The sequence below is a fragment of the Lynx rufus genome, unplaced genomic scaffold (genome assembly GCF_022079265.1).
Source record: "Lynx rufus isolate CCGP_SWC_20201006 ecotype Redwood Valley unplaced genomic scaffold, mLynRuf1.p SCAF_19, whole genome shotgun sequence".
Lineage (NCBI taxonomy): Eukaryota > Metazoa > Chordata > Mammalia > Carnivora > Felidae > Lynx > Lynx rufus.
Window position 1 is genome coordinate 23672959 of NW_025814833.1, and position 22056 is coordinate 23695014.

Here is a 22056-nt window from a genome sequence, read left to right on the forward strand (position 1 = left end):
TGGAGCTAGACTGGAGCAAGAATGAGATCTGAGCTAGAGGTAGAGATTTTAGAGTTCTCATACAAGTGTTAAAGGCTTAAGGAGAGCATGTAGAATAGACAGGCTGAGAGCAGAGCCTGGGGAGAGCAGAGCCATCATCATTTAGGGAATAAGTACAGAAAAAGTATCCAGCAGAGAAGACTGACGGAGGTGGCCATAAAGCTAAGATGCTAGGAGAGAGCCGTGTCATGCAAGCCCAGGAAGGAATTTCAACAACGACAAATTTATCTTTAATGCCACTAGGAAGTCAGTCCTGTGAAGCCATGGAACATGTCTGTTTTGTGCACCAATGTACCCTCGAGCCTAGAGGCCTGGCACATGGTAAATGGTCAAAAACATGAACTGAATATGAGTAAGAAAAGAAACCAACAGTACCAAATACCACACAAAGTTCTGGGAAGACAAAGACTGAGAAGTCACCATTTTATTTAGCAACCTAGGGTGTGACAATCTTGTTCAGAGTGGTTTCAGTGTACTAGTGGGGCGAAAGCAAAATGGAAGTGGCTTAAAATAGACAGCAAGAATGTTTTCGTATACGACTTTTCTACTTTTTTATTTAAAAAATTCTTAATAGTTGACAGGAGGTGAGGAAGTTGCAGCCACCGGTCCAGCCGATTCTTGGAGGAACCTTCGTTACGCAGGTAAGGAGGAACCTGGAGCTGCAATTACAAGGGGGCACGAGACGAAAGGGCGTTTTTCCTTAGCAGGGGAGGAAACTTGCTCCGTCCACCGCTCAATCTCCGGGACCTAGCACATGCTGGAGACCTCACGGGCCCTCGATAAAGCCTCGAGCTGCCCGGCGGCGGGCTCGGAGGACGCTGCGGAACACGGGTGGGCGCTGGAGCCTTTCCTTTCGGATCAGGTGGCGACAACCAAGGCTCAGCCGGTCCCAGGCAGCGCAGCGCCCTCGCCCTAAGCTCATCCACCTTGGACCGTGCGGGAAGCAGGAACCCGAGCGCGGACACCGGCGCTCGCCGGAGAGGACGGCGGGCGGGGGACAGGACAGGAGGCAAAGCTCCGCCCGGTGACAGGCTTTCCTCTCCAGCCTCCCCGTTTCCCGCAGGCCCCGCCCCCCCAGGCGTCTCCGGTTCCCCGCATGCCTTGGGGTGGAGCGGAAGTGACGCGACGCGCAGCGCGTGATTGGCGGAAGCAGAAATTGCTTTGCGGCCGGCACGGAAATTGCTTTTCTTTCGGCTTCCGCTCTTGGTCCATGTGAGAGAGACAGGGTACCGAGATGAGCGCGGCCGGGGTTGCGGAAAGGTGAGGGGTGAAGACTGGAGCGGGGGTTGTGGGTGTCGTTGGGGGCCAGGTTCCCCGGCTTCTGCTAAGTGGGAGCTGTCTTAGACAACAGTTGTTCCTCTTCCAAGACCTCACCATTCATTACGATTTTCGCGATAGCATCCGTGAAAAGTCCTTTTAATTTCATTTAATTCGCTCCCTCCGCTCCGCAGCTTTTTAGCCTCGTCCCTGTTGGTCCTGATGTGGCCTGTCCCTGTCCAGCTAATTTGTTGTACTTTACTCGTCACGTGACTCCTCTTTCTGCTGCTGCCGCTGGGGCACGGGGAGTGCCTGCGTTATAAATACCCCTTATTCTGGGAACCTTTGCTGATAGGAGTCATTTTCTCCTCTGATGCTTCATTCCCCCCATAGTATCACTAAATATAATCCGTTTAGTAAAGGTTGCCTTGTAAAGATTGATATATACTGTTAGGTACTAATAGAGTCTGTAATTTGGTTCAGGGTACCAGTCTCCTTAGTTAAGCATCTACTTTGCCGAGGAAGCCCCAGGGAAAATAGCTTACTTGGCTGCTTTCGTCCAATTCCCTCTTTTCCCATTTCTGGGAACAAGTGATTAACTTGTCACTTTTGAGTAAGTTGCACCTATAAAGGTGTCTTCCATGTGGAGGATGCTTAGGAATATTAATGGTGAAACTGCCTTGCCTCAAGGGCCAGCAACAGTGTCTTCTGTCACCTTACCTAGAGTCTGACATTTTTACAGCCTCCCGGATGCCCGTGGAAAATGCAATACCAATCACTAAAGAGGGTTACCTCTTTTTCATTTCATGTACTTCTATAGGGGTATCACCACCCAGTGCTCACCCCTTGGGGTTGATGCCTGACTTCAGGCTAAATTTAATGTCTTGACAAATTTCCAAAGATGCCCATGCTGTTTGGTTTGTGCCTCTTCCAGGGAACAGGGCTGTTCTGTGCTTAAAAACTGAAGTTATGTTCTGGAGATTGTTTTAATAGAAGTTATTTCAATTGATAATATTTCTCTTTTGTCTCCTTTAACAGCCTTCTGGCTTTAAGCCAACAGGAAGAATTAGAGGATTTGCCCAAAGACTACCCCTTGAGCCCCAGTGAAGATGAGGTGGGTGGCAACTGCTATACTGCCTTCTCTGGTACCCCTTCTGCCTGGCAATTAGGATAGACAGCACTTTCCTGGAAAGAAAAATTATGGCAACATTGTTTATATTTGTTACGGTGTTGCAAATAAATTACAAAGTAATATAGTATCTCATGTAAAAGTTACTGTATTAAGTGTGCTATGGAAATTGAAAGACTATAAGATACACTGTTTCCAAGTTGCCTAAGTATAGTTGAGTGTATAAGAACAAAACACATGGTCTTCATTATATGATTTCCGTATTTCCCAAGTTTGGATTTTTATAGTTACGTAATTACAAATCTTCCTCCACTTAAGATGGGATTACATCCTGATAAACCCATCATAGATTGAAAATATCATAAGTGGAAAATACATTCAATGCACCTAACTACTGAACATCATAGCTTAGTTTAGTCTACCTTAAACTTGCTCTGAACACTTACATTAATCTACAATTGGGCAAAATCCTCTAACACAAAGTCTGTTTCATAATAAATGTGTGGAATATCTTATGTAATTCCTTGACTACTCAAAATAAAAAGTAGAATGGTTGTATGGGTACAGAATGGTTCTAAGCGTATTAGTTATTTACCCCTATGATCATGTGGTTGACCAGGAGGTACAGCTCGCTGCCACCAGCCAGCATCCCAAGAATCATATCACATATTGCTAGCCTGGAAAAGATCAAAATTTAAATTTGAAATACAGTTTCTACTGAATGTGTGTCACTTTCTCACCATCATAACGTCAAAAAATCATAAGTCAAACAAACCATCATAAGTAACAGACTGTGTCTGACTAAAATACACATAGTTAAGCTGACTCTCCAACAGATTCTATAGGAATTCTAACTGTTTATTCTCTTGACAAAACTACTTACATTGTGGGGGGTTTTGACATTAATGTTTCTGTGTCAGATCATACTATATATTCCATACAGAAACATTCTCATAGCACTTTTCTTCTCAAGACTGATTAAGACAGAAGCATGACATTAGCTACAGATCACTAGGCACTGTGGTCCTCATAATGAGGGAGTCTGGCTTTTGAAGCAGTTCTTTGTTTCAGCTTGAATGCCTGCACACTAGACCTCACCTGATTCCCCAGTTCTCCACTGACCAAAATAGCAAAAAATTTTATATGGGCCTCAATTTCCATGCCATCTTTTCCTTTTCATTATTGTTCTGATGGTTTTTCCTTTACTGTCTCTAGGAGGACATTGATGGAGAGAGAAAGCATCAAAAGCTTCTGGAAGCAATCAGTTCCCTTGATGGAAACAATAGGTAACATTCCCATCTGTTTGGACAGGCTATAACTAGCTGCTTCCATGAGACAGATCTGCAGCTAACATTTACTGAGTACTGGGGCGCCTGGCTGGCTCAGTCAGTAGAGCATGTGAATCTTGATCTCAAGGTTGTAGGTTTGAGCCCCATGTTGGGTGTAGAGATTACATAAAAAGTAAAAAAAAAAAAAAAAAAACATTTATTGAGCGCCTAAGACAATGAAGACACAAGTGTCAGCATCATTATTAAGAGCACATACTTTGAAGACAGACTGTGTAGGCAAATTTTTATCCTCTCTACACCTCAACTCTTCAAATAGAAAATAAGATTAATAATATTACCTACATCAGAGGGCCATCATGACATTTAAATGAGTTAATAAATGTAAAGATCTTAAGCCAATGCCCAGCATACAGTAACCGTGATGTAATTATTAGTGGTTATTGTGTTAGGCCTTTGTGCATTTTAATTCTTAATCCAAACTTACAGTCTTTTGAAGCATTGACTAGGCACTACTTATTGCCATTAGAGAAGGTAATTGACTTGCCCCAAAGTCACTTTGCTCATAAGTGACAGGTCCAGGATTCAGATCCAGGTGTGTTTGAATCCAAGTCCCAGTACCTTTTCCATTATGCCTATCTAATATTGCCTTGTGTTTTTGAAGGGCTGAGTCTACACTAAGAGATGGTTAGGGGCACCTGGCTGGCTCAGTTGGTAGGGCATCTGATTTTTGATTCCAGGGTCATGAGTTCAAGTCCCACATTGATCGTGGAACCTACTTAAAAAAAGAGATGGTGGGGCGCCTGGATGGCTCAGTCAGTTAAGCGGCCAACTTCGGCTCACGTCATGATCTCACGGTCTGTGAGTTCGAGCCCCACATCGGGCTCTGTGCTGACAGCTCAGAGCCTGGAGCCTGTTTCAGATTCTGTGTCTCCCTCTCTCTGACCCTCCCCTGTTCATGATCTGTCTCTCCCTGTCTCAAAAATAAATAAAACGTTAAAAAACAAAAAAGAGATGGTTAGACTACATAGTCCAGGATAGGAACAGATTTCCTGGTTTCTTTGTGACAAAACCTGATTCTAAAACAGAAATACATGAAACCAAAGCCTTCTTTGAAGAGAGAAGTGTTTGTTCTCCAGAAAAATGTGTTCATTCCTACTATATTCTGCTTTGCCTAATTTCAGGTGGAAATTGGCTGAGAGATCTGAGGCTAGTCTGAAGGTTTCAGAGTTCAATGTCACTTCTGAAGGTAAGTTAACAAAGGAAGTAATCAGTATATGGAGCTTGTAGAGTTACAAAAGCATCATGGTCGCTTCACCCCCACCGCCTGGAACTGTTTTTGATGTGGTTAATGGATCATACCATAAATACTTACCTGTGAGTGGGTGAATATAGGTAGTCAGATCCCCTTGAGTTTCTTCCAATTCTAGAAGAAAGCCCTAAAGGCTACAGTCAAGGTCTCCCACTGATGAGCTACTTCTAGGGTATAGGGACATGAATGAAGACAGATGCTTCATGGTTTCATTTTTATTTCAGTTCTTACAGTACTTTGAGTTGGGACAGGCAGATAATCTGCCGGAGTTCAGAGAAATCAAGTTACTTACTCAAGGGCCTTCACCTACTATAGTGTTTCTCAACCCATTTCCTTTATTGTTCCCTGAGAAACCTTTTTTTGGACATTTGTTTTTGATTGCCTCCCTCCCTCCCCACTCCCATCCCCACTCCCACAACAGGGAAATCAAATACTAAGGAATAAGATTTTGGTGAATAGGGTTGAGCTTTAGAGGAACACAAAACTTGAAAATATCTAAGATTTTTTTTTGACCACTCTCCTGCCTCCAGAACCAATTTTCATCCCTTGGGTGGGCAAGTAATACCTCCCCTAATGTGAATGAGTGATCTGGTAAATTGCAGAGTTGGGATTTTAACCTGATACCAAGTCTAGATGCTTTATCACCATATCCACAGTTTAGGCAGCTCTAATGAGTTCTGTGCTTCTAGTAACCACTAATGTAACCCCTCAGAACAAATAACAATGTATTCTTCAATCTTATTCATTCAACAAATACTTAATATGTTTCTACTATGTATTAGTTTCAAGACAGTGTAGATACTGAGGCTACTATGAAGAATAAGACAGGAGACCCGCTTCCTGGGGTTTACCATGCTAAGGGGAGAGCAAGTGGGGAGACAGTGAAGTGACTGACTGGCTGCTTCAGTTTGGCTGGGCCGTGTCCTTTAGAATGATGTAATTCCAAATATCAAAGGGAGCCACTGGAGGATTTTCAGCAGAATCCCGACCTGCCGTGATTTACAGTTTGAAAATCTAACTGGCTGCTGTGTGAAGAATGAAGGGCATTGAGGCAGAAGTGGAAGCAGAACGACCAAGAGAAAAGCAAATGACTTTAAAATAAATCATTTTCTCCTCTCTTCCATCCTCTAACACATATGGGAATGTAGAATGATGGTGTCACTATGGCTGGCAGTTAAAGAGAATTCTTCCTGCTTCCCTGCACATCTGCCTGCCTACCAGCATTTTCTATGGAGGCATCTCCCTATGGTATATTGAGATTTTTGCCTCCTTTCTCGGTCTGACCAGAAAGTTTGGCCTTTCTGCAGGATCAGGAGAAAAGCTAGTCCTTTCAGATCTACTTGGGCCTGTTAAAACTTCATCCTCATTGGCTGCTGTGAAAAAGCAACTGAATAGAGTCAAATCAAAGAAGACTGTGGAGTTACCTCTTAACAAAGAAGAGGTTGAGCGGGTGAGTTATAGAGAAAGTGGTCCATTAAGGGGAAGAAATTGGACTGACAAGGAAAAATAGGGTAAGAAGGGAAGGAGGGGAAAAGCCTGACAAATGGGGGGAGGGCAAATCGTGATTGCCACAGAAAAGATTAAAACAAATATCGGGGAAAATGCATCCTGAGGAGTAAGCAAGAGCTAGTCTCTAGCATGCTGACTGTTTCTTAGGCTAAGAAACATTGGCTCCTAATTCTCTGCTGGTCCTTTGAGTTCAACGCTTAATTTCATGGCTCTTTCCTTTTGTGTACTTTGCTTCAGATCCACAGAGAAGTGGCATTCAATAAAACCTCACAAGCCCTCTCCAAATGGGATCCCATCGTTGTGAAGAACCGGCAAGCAGAGCAGCTGGTTTTTCCCCTGAAGAAAGAGCAGTCAGCCTTCGCTCCCATCGAACATGTGCTCAGCAGCTGGAAGGTGAGCGCACACAAGGAGCTGCACCTGGGCGGGTGAGGGTGCACTGCCTGCCATCCATGTGACTGGGGCCTCATAGGCCAAAATCCCAGCTGCGGTCTCTTCATGTCACAGGCAAGGAAGGGGGAGGGGGGTAGTAGGACTCATTGTCAGTCACGGAATAGTCAGAATAGCTCTGTAGTCACCCTTCAGCCATTTGTAGCACACAGCGTGTGGTTATTTTCATGTTTTTGTGTGAAAACGTGATTGCCGGTAGCGAGGGAACATGATGTTTTCTTTTTCACACCCCAGTTTTAAAAAAGGGTTTTTTTTTTAATTTTTTTAAGTTTATTTATTTATTTTGAGAGACAGAGAGTGAGAGCAAGCACATGTGCAGGGTGAGGGGCAGAGAGAGAGAATCCCAAGCAGGCTCCACATTGTCAGTGCAGAGCCTGATGCGGGGCTTGAACTCATGAGCTGTGAAAGCATGACCTGAGCCAAGATCAAGAGTCAGACGTTTAACCAACTGAGCCACCCAGGTGCCTCTAGAAAGCTTTTAAAGCCACATTCTGACCTGGGGAAAATCAGGAAATCAGGAGCTCAGCAGCATTAATGAGCCTTGGTAGGACTATGTATGAGCAGTAGAACCAAAGTTTGCTTGTAAAGGAATCCCACAATAAAATGTAACATATTGTGAATAATGACAAGAATCTTAGCAAATAACTCATTATGATCAAGCTGCAGAAAATAAAAAAGATATCTTAGAGCTGGGTTGTCCAAACACTGATCTTTGGCAAATTTTTTATGCGTCTGAAGCAAAAGAATAATGGTGAGAGTAGCGGATGTAAGTTTAGCAGCTCTTCTTTATTATGAAGTTATCCTTTCCATTTTAATAGTGTTGAAATAGCTTTTCTTTATGAAATGATAGCAGTAGTAAATGATGGGACTGGAGGTGGAACAGTAGTTATGGCCTCGTTGGTAATCCTATGTTAGTCCCCAAAGTCTCAACTTTTATTCTGTGAACAACTTCGGTACAATTACTTTCTTTTCCAATACACTGTTGGTTATGGAGTCTATAATGGGGCATTTTGTTTTAAGTACGAATAGTCAAAAACAGCAGTGCCCAAAACATGGATAGATGCCCTGTTTATGTTTCTTCTCTGCTTTCTAAGAATCCAGAAATAATAGTGTTCTATGTGTTGGGAAGTTGAGCTAATTAAAGCTAATCAAAGTAAACATGGCTTGCTGCCATAGCTAAACATTGAGCAAGTTGTTGCTTATTACGGGGATAAGCTCTGTTTCTCATATTGTTGTTGAAGTCACTACCATTCTCTTTCTAGGATGCTTCCTTTTCCACATTAAAAAGAGATCAGGTTTAAAGTGTGGCTGCGGGATAGAAGGGAGACTTTAGGAAAAAAATAAGAGGTAATAACAATTTGCAGGATTCAAAAATAAAAAGTATAGAAGATACAGAGTGAAAAGTCTGACCCTACCCCTATCCCCCATCCATGGTTTTTACCCCTGTACTCACTTAGAAGTAACCATTTTATAAGTTTTTTGTTGTTAACCTAAGAGTTTGCTATATTCGTGTTTACCTTGTTTTTTAAATTTATATATATATTTATTTATTTATTTATATTTATACACACACACACGTTTTTCAATGTCTATTTTGAGAGAGAGTGCACGTGCATGCGCAAGCAGAGAGGGGCAGAGAGAGAGGATCCCAAGCAGGTCCACGCTGTCAGAGCAGAGCCTGATGCAGGGCTCGAACCCAGAACTGCGAGATCATGACCTGAAATCAAGTTGAAATCAAGAGTTGGACACTTAACCAACTGAGCCACCCAGGCGCCCCACCTTGGTTTTTTTTTGTTGTTGTTTTTTTTAATCACAAAAGTAGTGCACTACTATGCATTGTTCTGCAAATGACAATGACAGTGTGATCTTAGAGATAGCTGGAAAATGCCTGGCTGGTTATTAAACATGAGACGGTGGAGGAGTAGCTTGCACTAAGAATGGCACAGCCTCTGCTTTCCAGAAACTCCCTATGCAAGACTGAGTGGAGTGCCCCCACATGCTGTACATGAACCTACTGTACCATTTATCGGAAGATTCGTTTTGAAGAAATTAGGCCAGAATGGCACACAGCAATAAGGAAACGCTTGGTCAGAGGTTGCTTTCTGGCTAGCAGCTGCGCTGTCTTCTTACAGCTTAGAGAGTGCAAAGTACCAAGGACTCTGGAGATTAAGGATCCAAAAAGTCTACACTATCATCTGGCCCAGCTTCCTAAAATTGCATTTCACTCCAAGAAGATTTAAATGGGATAATGCATGAGAAAGCATTTGTAAACTGCGAAGTGCTAGAAATGATGTAACTTCCCACCCTCTAGCAGCCTACACTAGCATTACCCAAAGTGTTCTCAAAAGTTTAGTTTTTCAGTATGCCCTCAAAAAGGTAGGGTTCCATTGCTAGAAAATGTTGCATGCCCCTGCTGGAGATTAGCCTCTCATGATATATACTAGCCTTTTAAAGGTTATGAGAAGACACTAAAGAAACCCCTCTGACCTACTCTAGTCCAGAGTGTACAAACAAAAATCAAGTAACTTTCATTTTGCACCTTAAAAAATAAATCTTGTTAGCTGGTGAGGCACATGCTTTGGGAAGAGCTGGTCTCCACTGCTTCCTCCGTTCTCCCACCTTTTTCCCGACTACCCCACTGACTCTTCTCGAGGGCATTAGTGAGAGGCCTCTGAATCGCCAGATCCCAAGCCCTTTGAGTCTTCAGCCTATTTGACACTGTTGACACATCACATTGGTTAAAAAAAAAAAAAAAAAAAAAAAAAAAAAAAGCTCTCTTCCTTCGGCTCCTGTGGTGACATACTCCTGATTATTTTTTATGTATCCGACTGTTAGTTCTTATTATTGTTCTATAAATTCCATGGCTTTTGGCTGTCACCTGTGTATGCTGCAGGTCACTCTCAACACCTTCTGAGCTCCAGTCCCATATTCCATGTGGCCAGTAGGCCTCACCTGGGTCTCCCATATGCACCTTAAACTTCACACAAAACAAAGTCATCTTGGCATTTTCCTTCCCCAGACTCCCAAACCCTGAGCTGCGACCTTCATTCTGTAAGTCAGTCAATGGCATAACTCCCTACCACAGTCCCTCGGGTTGGAAACCTCAGCCATTTGATTCCTCTTCCTCTTCCTCCCTTTAACTGCTGCCCCTTCCCAGCCCACAGTGGTATGCTGCTCCTGTAAACTCTGTCCGCAGTGGCTCTCAAACCCCTGGTTCCTCCTCTGATTTTCATTTTTGCCCATCATTGGGCACTTCACACATAACCCCTTACACAGTCACCAGAATTTTCTTTCCAAAACACAAAACTGAGTGTCACTCTCTCACTTAAAGTCCTTCAAAAGGCTCTCTATTTATAGAACAAGACAGAAGGACCTAGCGTCTTGGTTACCCTGGACTGACTACACATTTTCCCTTACATATCTCTCTTTTCCATAGATATGTTTTTATTTACCCTCATCTCCATTTGATCCCCCCACCTTTACAGAGTTGTACTTAATGCCTCAAAGCCTAATTCAAAAAGTCCTTCCCCAAGCCCAACCCACCTCCTAATCAAAATAAATTCTTCACTTCCTTTCTGATTACTCCTATCATATAACTACCATGTAACCGATTACATTGCTAATGGTACATGCGTCTCTTCCCTCCGAAAGGCTGTGAGCTCTATGAGGACAGGAATGATCTTATTTGTGTATTCCTAGTGCCCTGCACAAGTGCCCGGAATGTAGCTCCAATCAATAAATGTTTGCAAAATTGAATTGGAAGGAGATTACAACAGTGTATTATAAATCACTTTGTAGCCTGTGATTGATCACTACTGGCAAATACTAAAAATGAAAGAACATGCACCTTTACTATTCAGTAGAATAGGTTTATGGTTAAATCAATAGCACCGTGTAACGTGTGATAATGTGTGTTTATGCATTTGTCCAGAAATTTGTAAGTTTAATGCCGACCATGATGTATATGGCTGTTGAAGAAAACCACATATAATATATGCACAAGGTTAGAAACTGGCTCTGTTGCCTACGGCTGTCTTTGTGCCTTGCCAAAGTGGACCGTGGCACAATTGGCCTGATTATTTTAGCCACCTACACAGTATCAGTCAAGCAGTAAACAGCATCTTTTGTGGACATATGGAGTAACTGGTTTAGAGTCCATTCATTCATATGTAGAGACTACCTAGCATGCAAAGTTAACTGTAAACTAAGGAATTGGAGCCAAAGTTAGAAAATGGCTAGAGTTAAATTTGAACTGTCAGGGAGCTAAGACCTAACCTCCCCTTTCTTCTAGAAATATTCTTTAAGGGAGGCTTATAGGAGTCTTAGATTCCTAACTATACAGTAATACGCACACATGCTTCACATATACATAATACAGGGACCATTTTGTTTTGCCACTATCAAAACTGACAATTTGGTACTGCTGTTCTTCTGTCCTACCAGCATTTACCTTAAGGGCATCCTGCTTTGATACTTAAGAGAATGGTATTCTGTTTTACATATTTTGGTAATCTGAACAGAGTGATCCCTTCAGTAATATTAAAGAGTAGGCTCAGAATCCAGTTGCTGACGTTGTCTTAAATTGGAAGAAAATAAGGCTTTATCCTACACAGCTGAACAGTGAGACTGGAACCCCTTCTCTTGCTGTAACAGCCAATCCTTTCCAGTTAGTGATTCCCATTATATTAATGTGTTGGGTTGTAGGATGGTCGTAGGATTGTAAACAGAGAGACTAGGAGCATGGTTTAAGACTGCGAATGTTATGTTACCTCCTTAAGGCAAGGACTCCCCTGGAGCAGGAAGTTTTTAACCTCCTCCATAAGAACAAGCAGCCAGTGACAGACCCTTTACTGACTCCCGTGGAAAAGGCCTCTCTCAAAGCCATGAGCCTGGAAGAGGTAAGTGTAATAGGCCCTATTATACGCCCAGACTTGCTCTGTTCCTTCCATCATTTGCCCTCAAGCCCATGAGTCACTGTAAATGTCATTCATTATAGGCTAAGATGCGCCGAGCAGAGCTTCAGAGGGCCCGGGCCCTGCAGTCCTACTATGAGGCCAGGGCTCGAAGAGAAAAGAAAATCAAGAGCAAAAAGTAAGGAGGCCCCTATTGAACTGGCCGTAGATTCCCTGAAAGAAAGTAAAGCGGCTAATCATGGGTCCTTAGGAAAGAACCTTTGACCTAGTAACTGGGGTCATATAGAAGAGGTCCCAAATAGGAATGACTAGGGTTTTTTTTTTTCTTCTCAGTTGAACCTCATAGTTTTGCCTGCTTCGGTAGTGCCCTCTCCTCTGGCTTTGCCTTTCAGTCTCGGTCTTGCTAAAAAGAGGACTGCTCAATTACTTTCTCTCCCTTCCAGGACATCACGGAGTGGTTCTGCAGAATGAGCTCTGAATTCTACAGCTGTTGAGGCCAGTAGGGCTTCCTTCCTGCCTTTTTGCCTCTTTGGAACTTCTTCTACTCTTGCCTTGTGCTCTAGAAGCAGAGGGGACTCTTTGCTCTGCAGAGGTGTGCCCCTGGGGGCTGCAGGGACTGAGGATTGCCAGTCCTCTCAGGTCCCAAACTGGTTCCCTATAGTCAGCCAGCTCTGTGATGTCCATTGTAGCCCCTGCACACGGAAACTCCTTGGGGAGCAGGAACACTTCTGTGTGTGGCAGCTCTGTGATGTCCATTGTAGCCCCTGCACAGGGAAACTCCTTGGGGAGCAGGAACACTTCTGTGTGTGGCATCAGTGTTTCAGCTGAGTCTCTGCCCTCTTACCCTGTAGGTATCGTAAGGTTCTGAAGAAAGGAAAGGCCAAGAAAGCCCTAAAAGAGTTTGAGAAGCTGCAGAAGGAGAATCCTACTGCAGCACTGGAAGAATTGGAAAAAATCGAAAAGGCCAGAATGATGGTGAGGCTGCCTCTTGCCCCTACCCCTTGAACCGGCTTTCCCCCAAAAGTGGTAAGGATCTCACTGTGCCCTTTCTTTCCAGGAGCGAATGAGCCTTAAGCACCAGAACAGTGGGAAATGGGCAAAGTCAAAGGCAATTATGGCCAAATACGACCTGGAGGTAAGAGACCATCAGGGTGAGAGAAGAAATGGAATTGGAGGACAGAAAGGAAAATCAGTCCATAAGGATGCTAGCAGAAGCAGAGTTGGGGAAGAGCCCTGAGGAAGAATGGAAAACCAGGATTCTAAAAAGGCATCAGAAAATCTCTAAGGCAGAGAGGAAAAGAACCAGAAACAAGGTGGAAAAGGAGAGATGAAAGGGAAACAGCATTGAAGGCAAGTCCAGTTAAAGGGTAGAGGAGCGTTGTGGTTTTGTTTTGTTTTGTTTTTACCTTGTTTCATATGTTGATTTCCTTGAGGACAAAGACTTTGTCTCCCATTTGATTCCATAGCCATTAACACAGTGGTATAGGTGCAGTTTAAACAGGCATCGGTAAGAAACACTTAAGTCAAATTGAGAGGAGGCAGCTTTAAGAAATGGACCAGGAGAGGTGTTGTTGCAGTCACTAATGACAAGGCACTCGTGTTGTGACTCCTTCCTCCAGGCTCGCCAGGCTATGCAGGAACAATTGGCCAGGAACAAAGAACTGACGCAGAAACTCCAGGCAGCCTCTGAGAGTGAGGAAGAGGAGGGAGATGTGGAGGAAGAGGGTGAACTCCTTGTCCCTGATGCAGTGAATGAGATCCAGATGGATGCAGATGGACCGAACCCCTGGATGCTCAGGAATCACTCCAGTGGCACAAAAGAGGCCAAAATCCAGAATCCTGAGCAACTTCCAGAGCCTGTGGCCCATGAGACTCCTGAAAGTGAGGAAGAGGAAAGACCAGGGGCAGAGGAAGAAATTTTGCTGAACGAATTTGAGGAAAGGCGATCACTTAGGAAAAAGGCTGAGCTCAACCAGGACACCGAGCCGGTGAGCAGACAAGAGCCAAAAGGTGAGTTATGGTGGACTAAAATGGAGAACTGCCCAGGGCTAGTGCCGTGGGCGGGCTGCGAGAGGAAAAGTGTCCACGCACACGTGCTGCACAGTGATTAGGCCCTGGGTACCTTCCACAGAATGCCATGGGTCCCTGAAGAGAAGATTGATACGTAGTAACTCTTTTTCTTCAAAGGCATTTAACATACAGTCATCTGCATGGCTGTACAATGTGTGTTCAGACATGTTTTCTGCTCTTGAGAGCCTATAGTCGTCAGAAAAAACTGCCCCATCCTTGAATGGCAGGAGTTAACAAACCCAAGAGAACTGCCTGTGGTAGGATGGCAAGTCTGAGAGGCTGTTCATTCCCACAGACACAGGTGGATTTTGAGGCATTATGAAATTTCTTCAAATTACTGCCAAGTTTTCTGTTGTTTGTAAAGTAGGAGTGGCATTTTTAGCACTTCATAATGTTGGTTGGTATGTGCCGATATGGGGTGAGACTTTCTTGACAGGAACGAATGACTCCACAAACTACATGGTAAATTAGAATTGTCACCCAATGCTCAGATTCAATTTGTATATTATATTTTGTGTTATCTTAAGGAGATTTTATATTAACAACCTTAACACCCTTGAGACAGGTCAGAAAGCTCCCGTCTTGGCAAGAAAGTCCGCTTAGGAAACTGCATTCAGAAATCACTTGGCTTTCTGGACAGATTCTTGGGTCTGATTTTATTTCCTGTAAGAATAATGCATTCAGATGATGGCAAGAATCTGTTTTTCCATGAAAAAAAAAATTGTTTCTAAAGAGCTGTCATTTAGAGTGTGTTGCAGGCCCTTTACTTTGGGTTCTCAGAGAGTTCTGGGATTAATAGTTGCAAGCAGTCACTTCCAAGAGGACTTTGGAAAGCCGCACTGCAGGCTGAGATTGTGTGGCAGTCTTTATAGGACCACAGAACAGCAGCTGTGTTCTCCTAAGCCTCAAAAGATGGTCATCTAGCTAAATGTACTGAGCACTTGTTTGTGGTATGAAAGGTGGATTTGGATTTCCTTGGATGACAGATAAATAGAACATTCCCAAACCTTTAGGTTCAGGGAAACGATGTCCTAAAATGGTAGGAAGTTGTAGACCCCAAATAAAATGAGCAAGGACACTTGCTACTTGAGGAATAAACATACATGTGTCCAAAGGCCATATTTAAGTAGCTTCTTAGAGTGGCTTTAAGCCAAAGCTAGAGAGCAGGATGAACTTGGGAATGGAGGCGACTCGAATCAGTGCAAAAAAGAGTTTAGAAGTGTGTCGCTGCCATATTTCCCTCCAGGCTCTCAGAAGCTAGTGGTATTGCTCACATGTTGCTTGTGACTGGAAAATGCCAAGCGACTTGACTTGGCCACAGCAGAGTGTGAAATGCTGCTTTAAGATAAACAGTGCTGGGGGTGCCTGGGTGGCTTAGTCAGTTAAGGATCTGATTCAGTTTTGGCTCAGGTCATGATCTCACAGTTGTAAGATTGAGCCCCACATTGGGCTCTGCACTGAGTGTGGAGCTTGCTTGGGATTCTCTCTGTCCCTCTGCCCCTTTCCCCCACTCCTGTGCTCACTCTCTCTTTCTCTCTCTAAAGTAAAAAACAAAATAAAGATAAAAAAAAAATGCTGGATTTGGTTTTTACAAATAGGAAATGACAGTGTAAATTACAAATAGTAAATCATCACATTTTTATAAATTGCAATGAAGTTGCATTCCGAGACTACCTGTTAAAATGACTTTTTTAAAATTTTGAACTTGGGGCCGTCTCTCCAAGCAGGGTTTACTGTGTGCAGCAATGAAGCCACAGTTCCAGTTATGCAGTGAGTCACTGGCATAGCTGGGAATAGGACCCAGGACATCTGCTTCCAAACATGCCACCTTTAACTACTAAACTCTATTGCCTGCTACTTAACAGGCAATGATTAGTGAACTCTCCAAGAGATCTAGTGAATGGAATCCTCTCTTCCCCATCATGCGTAGCCCTGTGAATGGGAGCACCTAAATGCTCATTGTTAAGTGTGCTCAGTAAATGCTCATTGACAAGGCAACTTCCAGCCTCCTTTTCTGACAGCTTTCATTTCTTCCATCAGATTCTAGCAGCCAGGAGGTGCTGTCCGAATTGAGGGCACTGTCTCAGAAACTCAACAAGGAAAACCAGTCTGGGAAGCAGAAAGTGAGTTCAGCGAGGACAGTTCAGGTAGTCCAGAGAAAGGACCCTACTGAGGAAGAAGAGGAGCCCCTGTTGCTGCAGAGGCCAGAGAGAGCACAGACTGTGGAAGATCTAGAAGAGCTGGGCAAAGAGCGGTGTTTTCAAAATAAGGAGGTTCCCAGGTCTGTGTTAGAAGGGCAGCAGCTGGAGAGGAACCCAAATAATCATCCTGGTGCTCCCAAGGAAAAGAAAAAGAAGGAGCAAATGATTGATCTACAGAACCTCCTAACCACGAAATCTCCTTCTGTGAAGTCTTTGGCAGTGCCCATGACAATAGAGGAGCTGGTGAGCAGAGCCAGGGGCATGGGCTATTGTGGGGGATCACCGCTGGGGCAGGAAGTGTCCTTGCACAAGGAGTAGAATCAGTGAAGTTGTGTTGTGCTGGGGGCACATTTCAGTAGTGGAAAGGTCCAGAATAATATGGGGCCGGGCCAGTCCCAGTGACAGTTTAATAGATGCAAATATGTGAGTGCTGCTGAGATTCCCACATCTTAAATCCTGAGCCACCAAACCCTCCGTGGGGTGACTCTAAAACTGCCCTCAGAGGAAAGAGGGAGGCACTCAAAGCTCTGCTCAGATCCCAGGCAGGATGACTCAAAGGTATAGTTGTTGAGCTATTGCCAAGGTTTTGCTCTTATTCACTGGGATCTGAAATGGTCCAAGACTCCCTGGTTAACTAATTGAAACTGCTTCAGTGAGGAGCCCTGGTGCCTGGTGCCCGTCTTTTCAGGGATGTGAGCCGGAGGACACCCACGTTCTAGCCAGGCCACTTGGAGCTCCTCCTCCTAACGCAGGTCATTCCTTCCTCCACGCTGCAGCTTCCTTACTGTAAGCTTAAAATTATGTCTATGACAATGAGTTAGGGAGATTTACCCTAGAGAGAAGAAAATCAAAGTGTGATTGGCTAACCAATTCACTTATACTGCAAGACCATCATTGTTCAGCGCTTTTCCCCTAGGGGGCGCTAGAATGTCACGACCCAAAATTTAAACGTTCTTGCCAGGAACCATAGCTCTTCAGGCAAGCTGTAGCTCTCACTCTTATTTCTTCCCAGGAAGATGAAGAGGAGAGAGATCAAAAGCGGATGATAAAGGAAGCTTTTGCTGGAGATGATGTCATCAGAGACTTCTTAAAAGAGAAGAGGGAAGCTGTGGAGGCGAGTAAGCCAAAGGACGTGGACCTGACTCTGCCTGGCTGGGGCGAGTGGGGTGGTGTGGGCCTGAAGCCCAGTGCCAAGAAAAGACGCCGGTAAGAACAGGGAAGAAAGCCTGTCAGAAGTGCACCAGGTTCTCCCACTTCACCCTCCTGCGTCCTCCCTGCCCTTTTGACTAAGTCTTTAATGCTCTTAGTCAGACATCCCACTGTTCTGCTTTCCAGGTTTCTCATTAAAACCCCTGAGGGTCCTCCAAGAAAAGACAAGAATTTGCCAAATGTGATTATCAATGAGAAGCGAAATGTTCATGCAGCAGCTCATCAGGTGAGGGAGAGAGAAATTCTTTGCTGCCTCGCTCTCTTGCTTGGAGGAATATTCTAGCACTCTGTGGTAAAGAGCGATGTGTGATCTTGACCACAGAATCAAAGCTGTACTCTTTTTCACGGACTGGCTCTGAGATGAATAATTCCAGATTGATTTCTGCTGTTTTAATTTCTGACTGGGAAGAGGTTGAGGCTTAAATGGTAATCTTTGCAGCAATGGTGAGGCCCCCAAATCAGGTTTTTCAGCTAGTACCCCAGATAATTCTGATGCAATTGGGTCTCATCAAACTAAGAATTACTGTTCTTCACACTTGTCTTTATAGTCAGGATGATGTTGAGAGGCTATAGGTTTGAGCTGCATCTTAAGAAAAAGAAGACAAACCGGTATTCATTCAGGACAGCGAATGGAATTAAAATTGTGTGTTATGACAAACCAGGGATATTTACCAAAGAGAAGCAAATTTGAGCATGATCATGGTCTGCAAGTACGTTGAAGGCCATCATGTGGAGTGCAGTCACATAAGGTAGCAGTTAGAGGAAAAGCAATGCATTCAGTTCAAGGAGAAACTTTGTGGGGCGCTTGGCTGGCTCAGTCGGTAGAGCATGCAGGTTTTGATGTCGGGGTCGTGAGTTTGAGCCCCATGTTGGGCAAGGAGCCTACTTTAAAAAAAAAAAAAAAAGGAAAAAGCTTTCTGCCAGTCCAGAGGGAGAATGGGAACATGTGTAGAGGGGACTCAGGAATGAGATTGAACTCCATGACTTTTATGTTTCCTTCTGAAAGTCTGTGACCCTGAGATCTGTCCCCAGCCAGTACAATCTTGAAATGAGTTGTAGTTTTTCTTCTGAGAAAGAGGGGGAACTGTTTAATAAGTACAAAAGAGAGGTAAGAAATTATCGTTTCAGCAATACTCTACTGATCTTATTTTGCAAACCAATCCCTGCAGAAATGGAATCGTAACCACTGTAATCCCACTTGAAGATCTATAACCAGAAAATAGGCAATGAACAGGCAATTATGGGATAAATGAGAGAGAAAAAGCATGCTTCACCGGGCCAGGAAGGGCAGCATGGACCTCAGTAAAATCACCCCTCCCTGCTAGGAGCCTTGCCTTAAAAAAAAAAATACAGTCACAGGAAACTGACAGTTTTCCAAGAATCTCCCTGATTTTCCTCATCTTTTTAATAAGCTATAGACTTCAGGTCCCAGCATGCAATAGAATACAGTGTGCTTGAAGCTGAAGGAAAAAAGAAAAGCCTCCCAAGACTGAATATTTTGCCGTGTTTTTTTTTCTCTTGATTTACATGACATGCACAGATGTAGCCATCTACCCCAATAAGACATTCCCTCAACCTAGAGACCATCTGTGTCCTTCACCACCATCAGGACCCCCGGGCAGTACTCAGCTTCTCTTGAGTGTTTCACTGAATATCTCCAGAGACTACTGTTCGTAACTTCCTGATTTTTCTCCTTATGTTTTTTTCCCTCTTCTCTAGCCCTCAGAGGTAGTGTTTAAGGATTATTTAAATGTCTAAAGTAGCACTGTTTGGAATGGAGAATAGTACTAGGCAAGGAAAGGAACCCTGGGTTCTGTTCTCATTCACTGCTCATTTTACGCAATTTACTTGCATACATCACTTCCCCTCTCTAAGCCAAATTCTGGGATCAAGGAAGATGACCTTTGCCATTATCTAGGCCCTTCCAGCTCTGATGTTCTGTGATGCCAAAAGAGGATGAAGCTAACTGAGCATCACAGCCTGGTATAGTTCAGGATTCATGGCAAACCTTAAAACATAAATCCTGTTTATCAAGGAGAAAAGATTGAGAGCTTGAAGAGGGTAGGAGGGCCACAACATTCCCAGGGACCCACAAATGTCCAGATGCTTCTTGCAGTCACAGCATTGTATAAGAAGACCCACTTAGGAACAGCAGCCCTGGAGCTAGTGTAGCGTTCCTACACTACAGGAATGGGGTCAGGGTGGTTTTTCAGTTCCTAGATCGTTGGGTAAGCCTTGGGGGTTGTCTAGTCCCAATTAGTCCCCTCCACTCCCAGATGTCCTCAAGCAGATTGGGACTTCTAAGGTTAGATTGGGCGCATTGGGATGCCTTGGCCTCTCAGTTGCTTCACTCACTGAAGCCATGTATACCTGTGGCCTGTGCCCCAAACTACCTGCCATTAGAGTTTACCAACTGCACCCCAGGTCTGGCTTGTGACAAGTCACTCTGCCTTCCTTTCCAGGTGCGGGTGCTTCCATATCCATTTACCCACCATCAGCAATTTGAAAGGACCATCCAGACCCCTATAGGATCTACATGGAACACCCAGAGGGCCTTCCAAAAGCTGACTATGCCCAAAGTTGTCACCAAGCCAGGGCACATCATTAAGCCTATAAAAGCAGAGGATGTGGGCTACCGGTCTTCCTCAAGGTCGGACCTCTCTGTTGTACAGAGAAATCCAAAACAACTCACTGTACGTCACAAAAAACAGCTGAAGAAAAACTCTATAGATTGAGTTCCTGGAGGAATGATGTCTTGGTGCCCAGAACTAGGAGCCCCAACTGCTCCTCCATTATCCCAGTTTTACTCCAAGCTGCAGGATCAATTCCAAGACTGGCTTAGCACACTGTGAGTGTAGTTGAGCTGTATTTTAGAAATAAATGCATTTTTATCTATTTAACTGGAGTGTATTCTGTGTTGTCACACGTCAGACAAGACACCTTTGGGTGCTCCCCATTGCATTTTTCCAGCCACACTTGTTAGGGAAGCCTCATTTTCTCACCAAGGATTATATAGTTAGTCCTAAAACAAAGTGGAGAGAAGTTACCATAGCCTATGACCTTAAATATATTATCAGACACAATCCACTATAAATAACCAATTGGAAGACTCAGGGGTAGTAAATACTGTATACTCTTAACCTCTGAACCTAAATACAGCATGCACAAACCGTCCGATGGGATTGTGTCCTGCACTGGCCCTAGGGTGGTGCTGAAGCTGGCTTCAACTTTAGTCACTACTATTGTTTCTTTCCATGAAAGAGCCTCCAGGCTTGCAGGGGTTGCGTCTAGAGTAGTTTGCACTTTTGCCATTCTTAAGATGGTGAGTCTTTACCTTACCCTACAGATGAGGTAGATGAGCTTCCAGAAATAAAGCTCTATTCCTTTACTTCCTAAGACCAACCTCTCACTGCAACTGCTATATGGCAATTCACATGGGCTTCTCAAGTCTGAGGAGGCTGCCTGTCTTTAGTTGACAAATACATACATGGCAAGAGTCCCTGCAAACAAGATTGCTAACAAGGAATTGGAGAAAACTTTCTCTGATTCCAAAAGGACATAACCACTACTGTGCTACACCTCCCAGCTTGGATGTGGGTCTCCCCTGCCCTTTTAGAGCAAGATGGGGGTGAATTTTTGCATGTCTACAGACCCCTCCGAGAATTTGATGGGAGTTATGAACTCACCTCAGAAAAATGCACACACATGTATACCATTTTACATACAATTTGAGGAACTTTACAGACATTTGGAATCCCTGGGCTAATAGTTCTGCAACTCCACCGGTTTTACAATCCTCCCCCAAACCGGCATGACCCTGTCGTCCAAGCACACAACTCTCCAGATCAGTTCCAAAATGTTTAGACCTCAAAGGTAACTAATCCCGGGGCGCCTGGGTGGCGCAGTCGGTTAAGCGTCCGACTTCAGCCAGGTCACGATCTCGCAGTCCGGGAGTTCGAGCCCCGCGTCAGGCTCTGGGCTGATGGCTCAGAGCCTGGAGCCTGTTTCTGATTCTGTGTCTCCCTCTCTCTCTGCCCCTCCCCCGTTCATGCTCTGTCTCTCTCTGTCCCAAAAATGAATAAACGTTGAAAAAAAAAAAAAAAGGTAACTAATCCCAGTGCCTTTATTTTATAGTGTGAAAGAATGCAGAGTATCCGGTGTTTCACATTAATGACTGAGTAGGCAGTAGGAACCTAGGCTAACTTAGAAGCCAAAAGCCACACCATAAATTTCTATGAAATGTCCAGGGGTAGCTGTGGGCCGTCACTTCCATTGCTTATCCCCTCAAGGGCCAGCCTGGGGCTGGGAAGGGAAATGAATACGTCGATCGGGTTTAGAGCCCAGGGGGATATTTTTAAGTTAGTTATCCATTGGTTTGAGATTATCTGTGATCCACTTGCTGGTTGACGCTTAAGTAGCCAGTGGGGGCATGAGGGACCTGTGCCCACTCCTGCCTCCGTTTACGAGACCATAACCCTACGTTCACTCTTTTGCACACAAAGCTACCACCTCTGTCCCAGCCACCCCCCAAATTGAAGCGCCCAATCAAGTGCCCCCCAGTAAACGGCCAATCCTCATCTACTTTCCCGGGACCCTCCTCAGTTCCGTGTACGGCCCGCGGCCCGGGAGTGATGCAAGCGACCCCATCGTTGAAAGGGGACGGCAGGCGCTGGAACGTGCTATA

General features: G+C 44.3%; 1 protein-coding gene across 1 annotated transcript; it reads left to right on the forward strand.

Moving 5' to 3' along the window:
- Positions 1-994: 994 nt before the first annotated feature.
- UTP14A (UTP14A small subunit processome component) lies at positions 995-20272 on the forward strand. The gene is made up of 15 exons (XM_047082080.1): positions 995-1299; positions 2335-2410; positions 3641-3711; positions 4896-4960; positions 6331-6473; positions 6770-6925; positions 11758-11877; positions 11976-12070; positions 12744-12867; positions 12950-13027; positions 13512-13902; positions 16003-16406; positions 17176-17369; positions 17499-17598; positions 19835-20272. The coding sequence occupies exons 1-15, from the start codon at positions 1274-1276 to the stop codon at positions 20105-20107; spliced, it is 2316 nt and encodes a 771-aa protein (XP_046938036.1). The 5' UTR covers positions 995-1273; the 3' UTR covers positions 20108-20272.
- The last annotated feature ends 1784 nt before the right edge of the window (positions 20273-22056 follow it).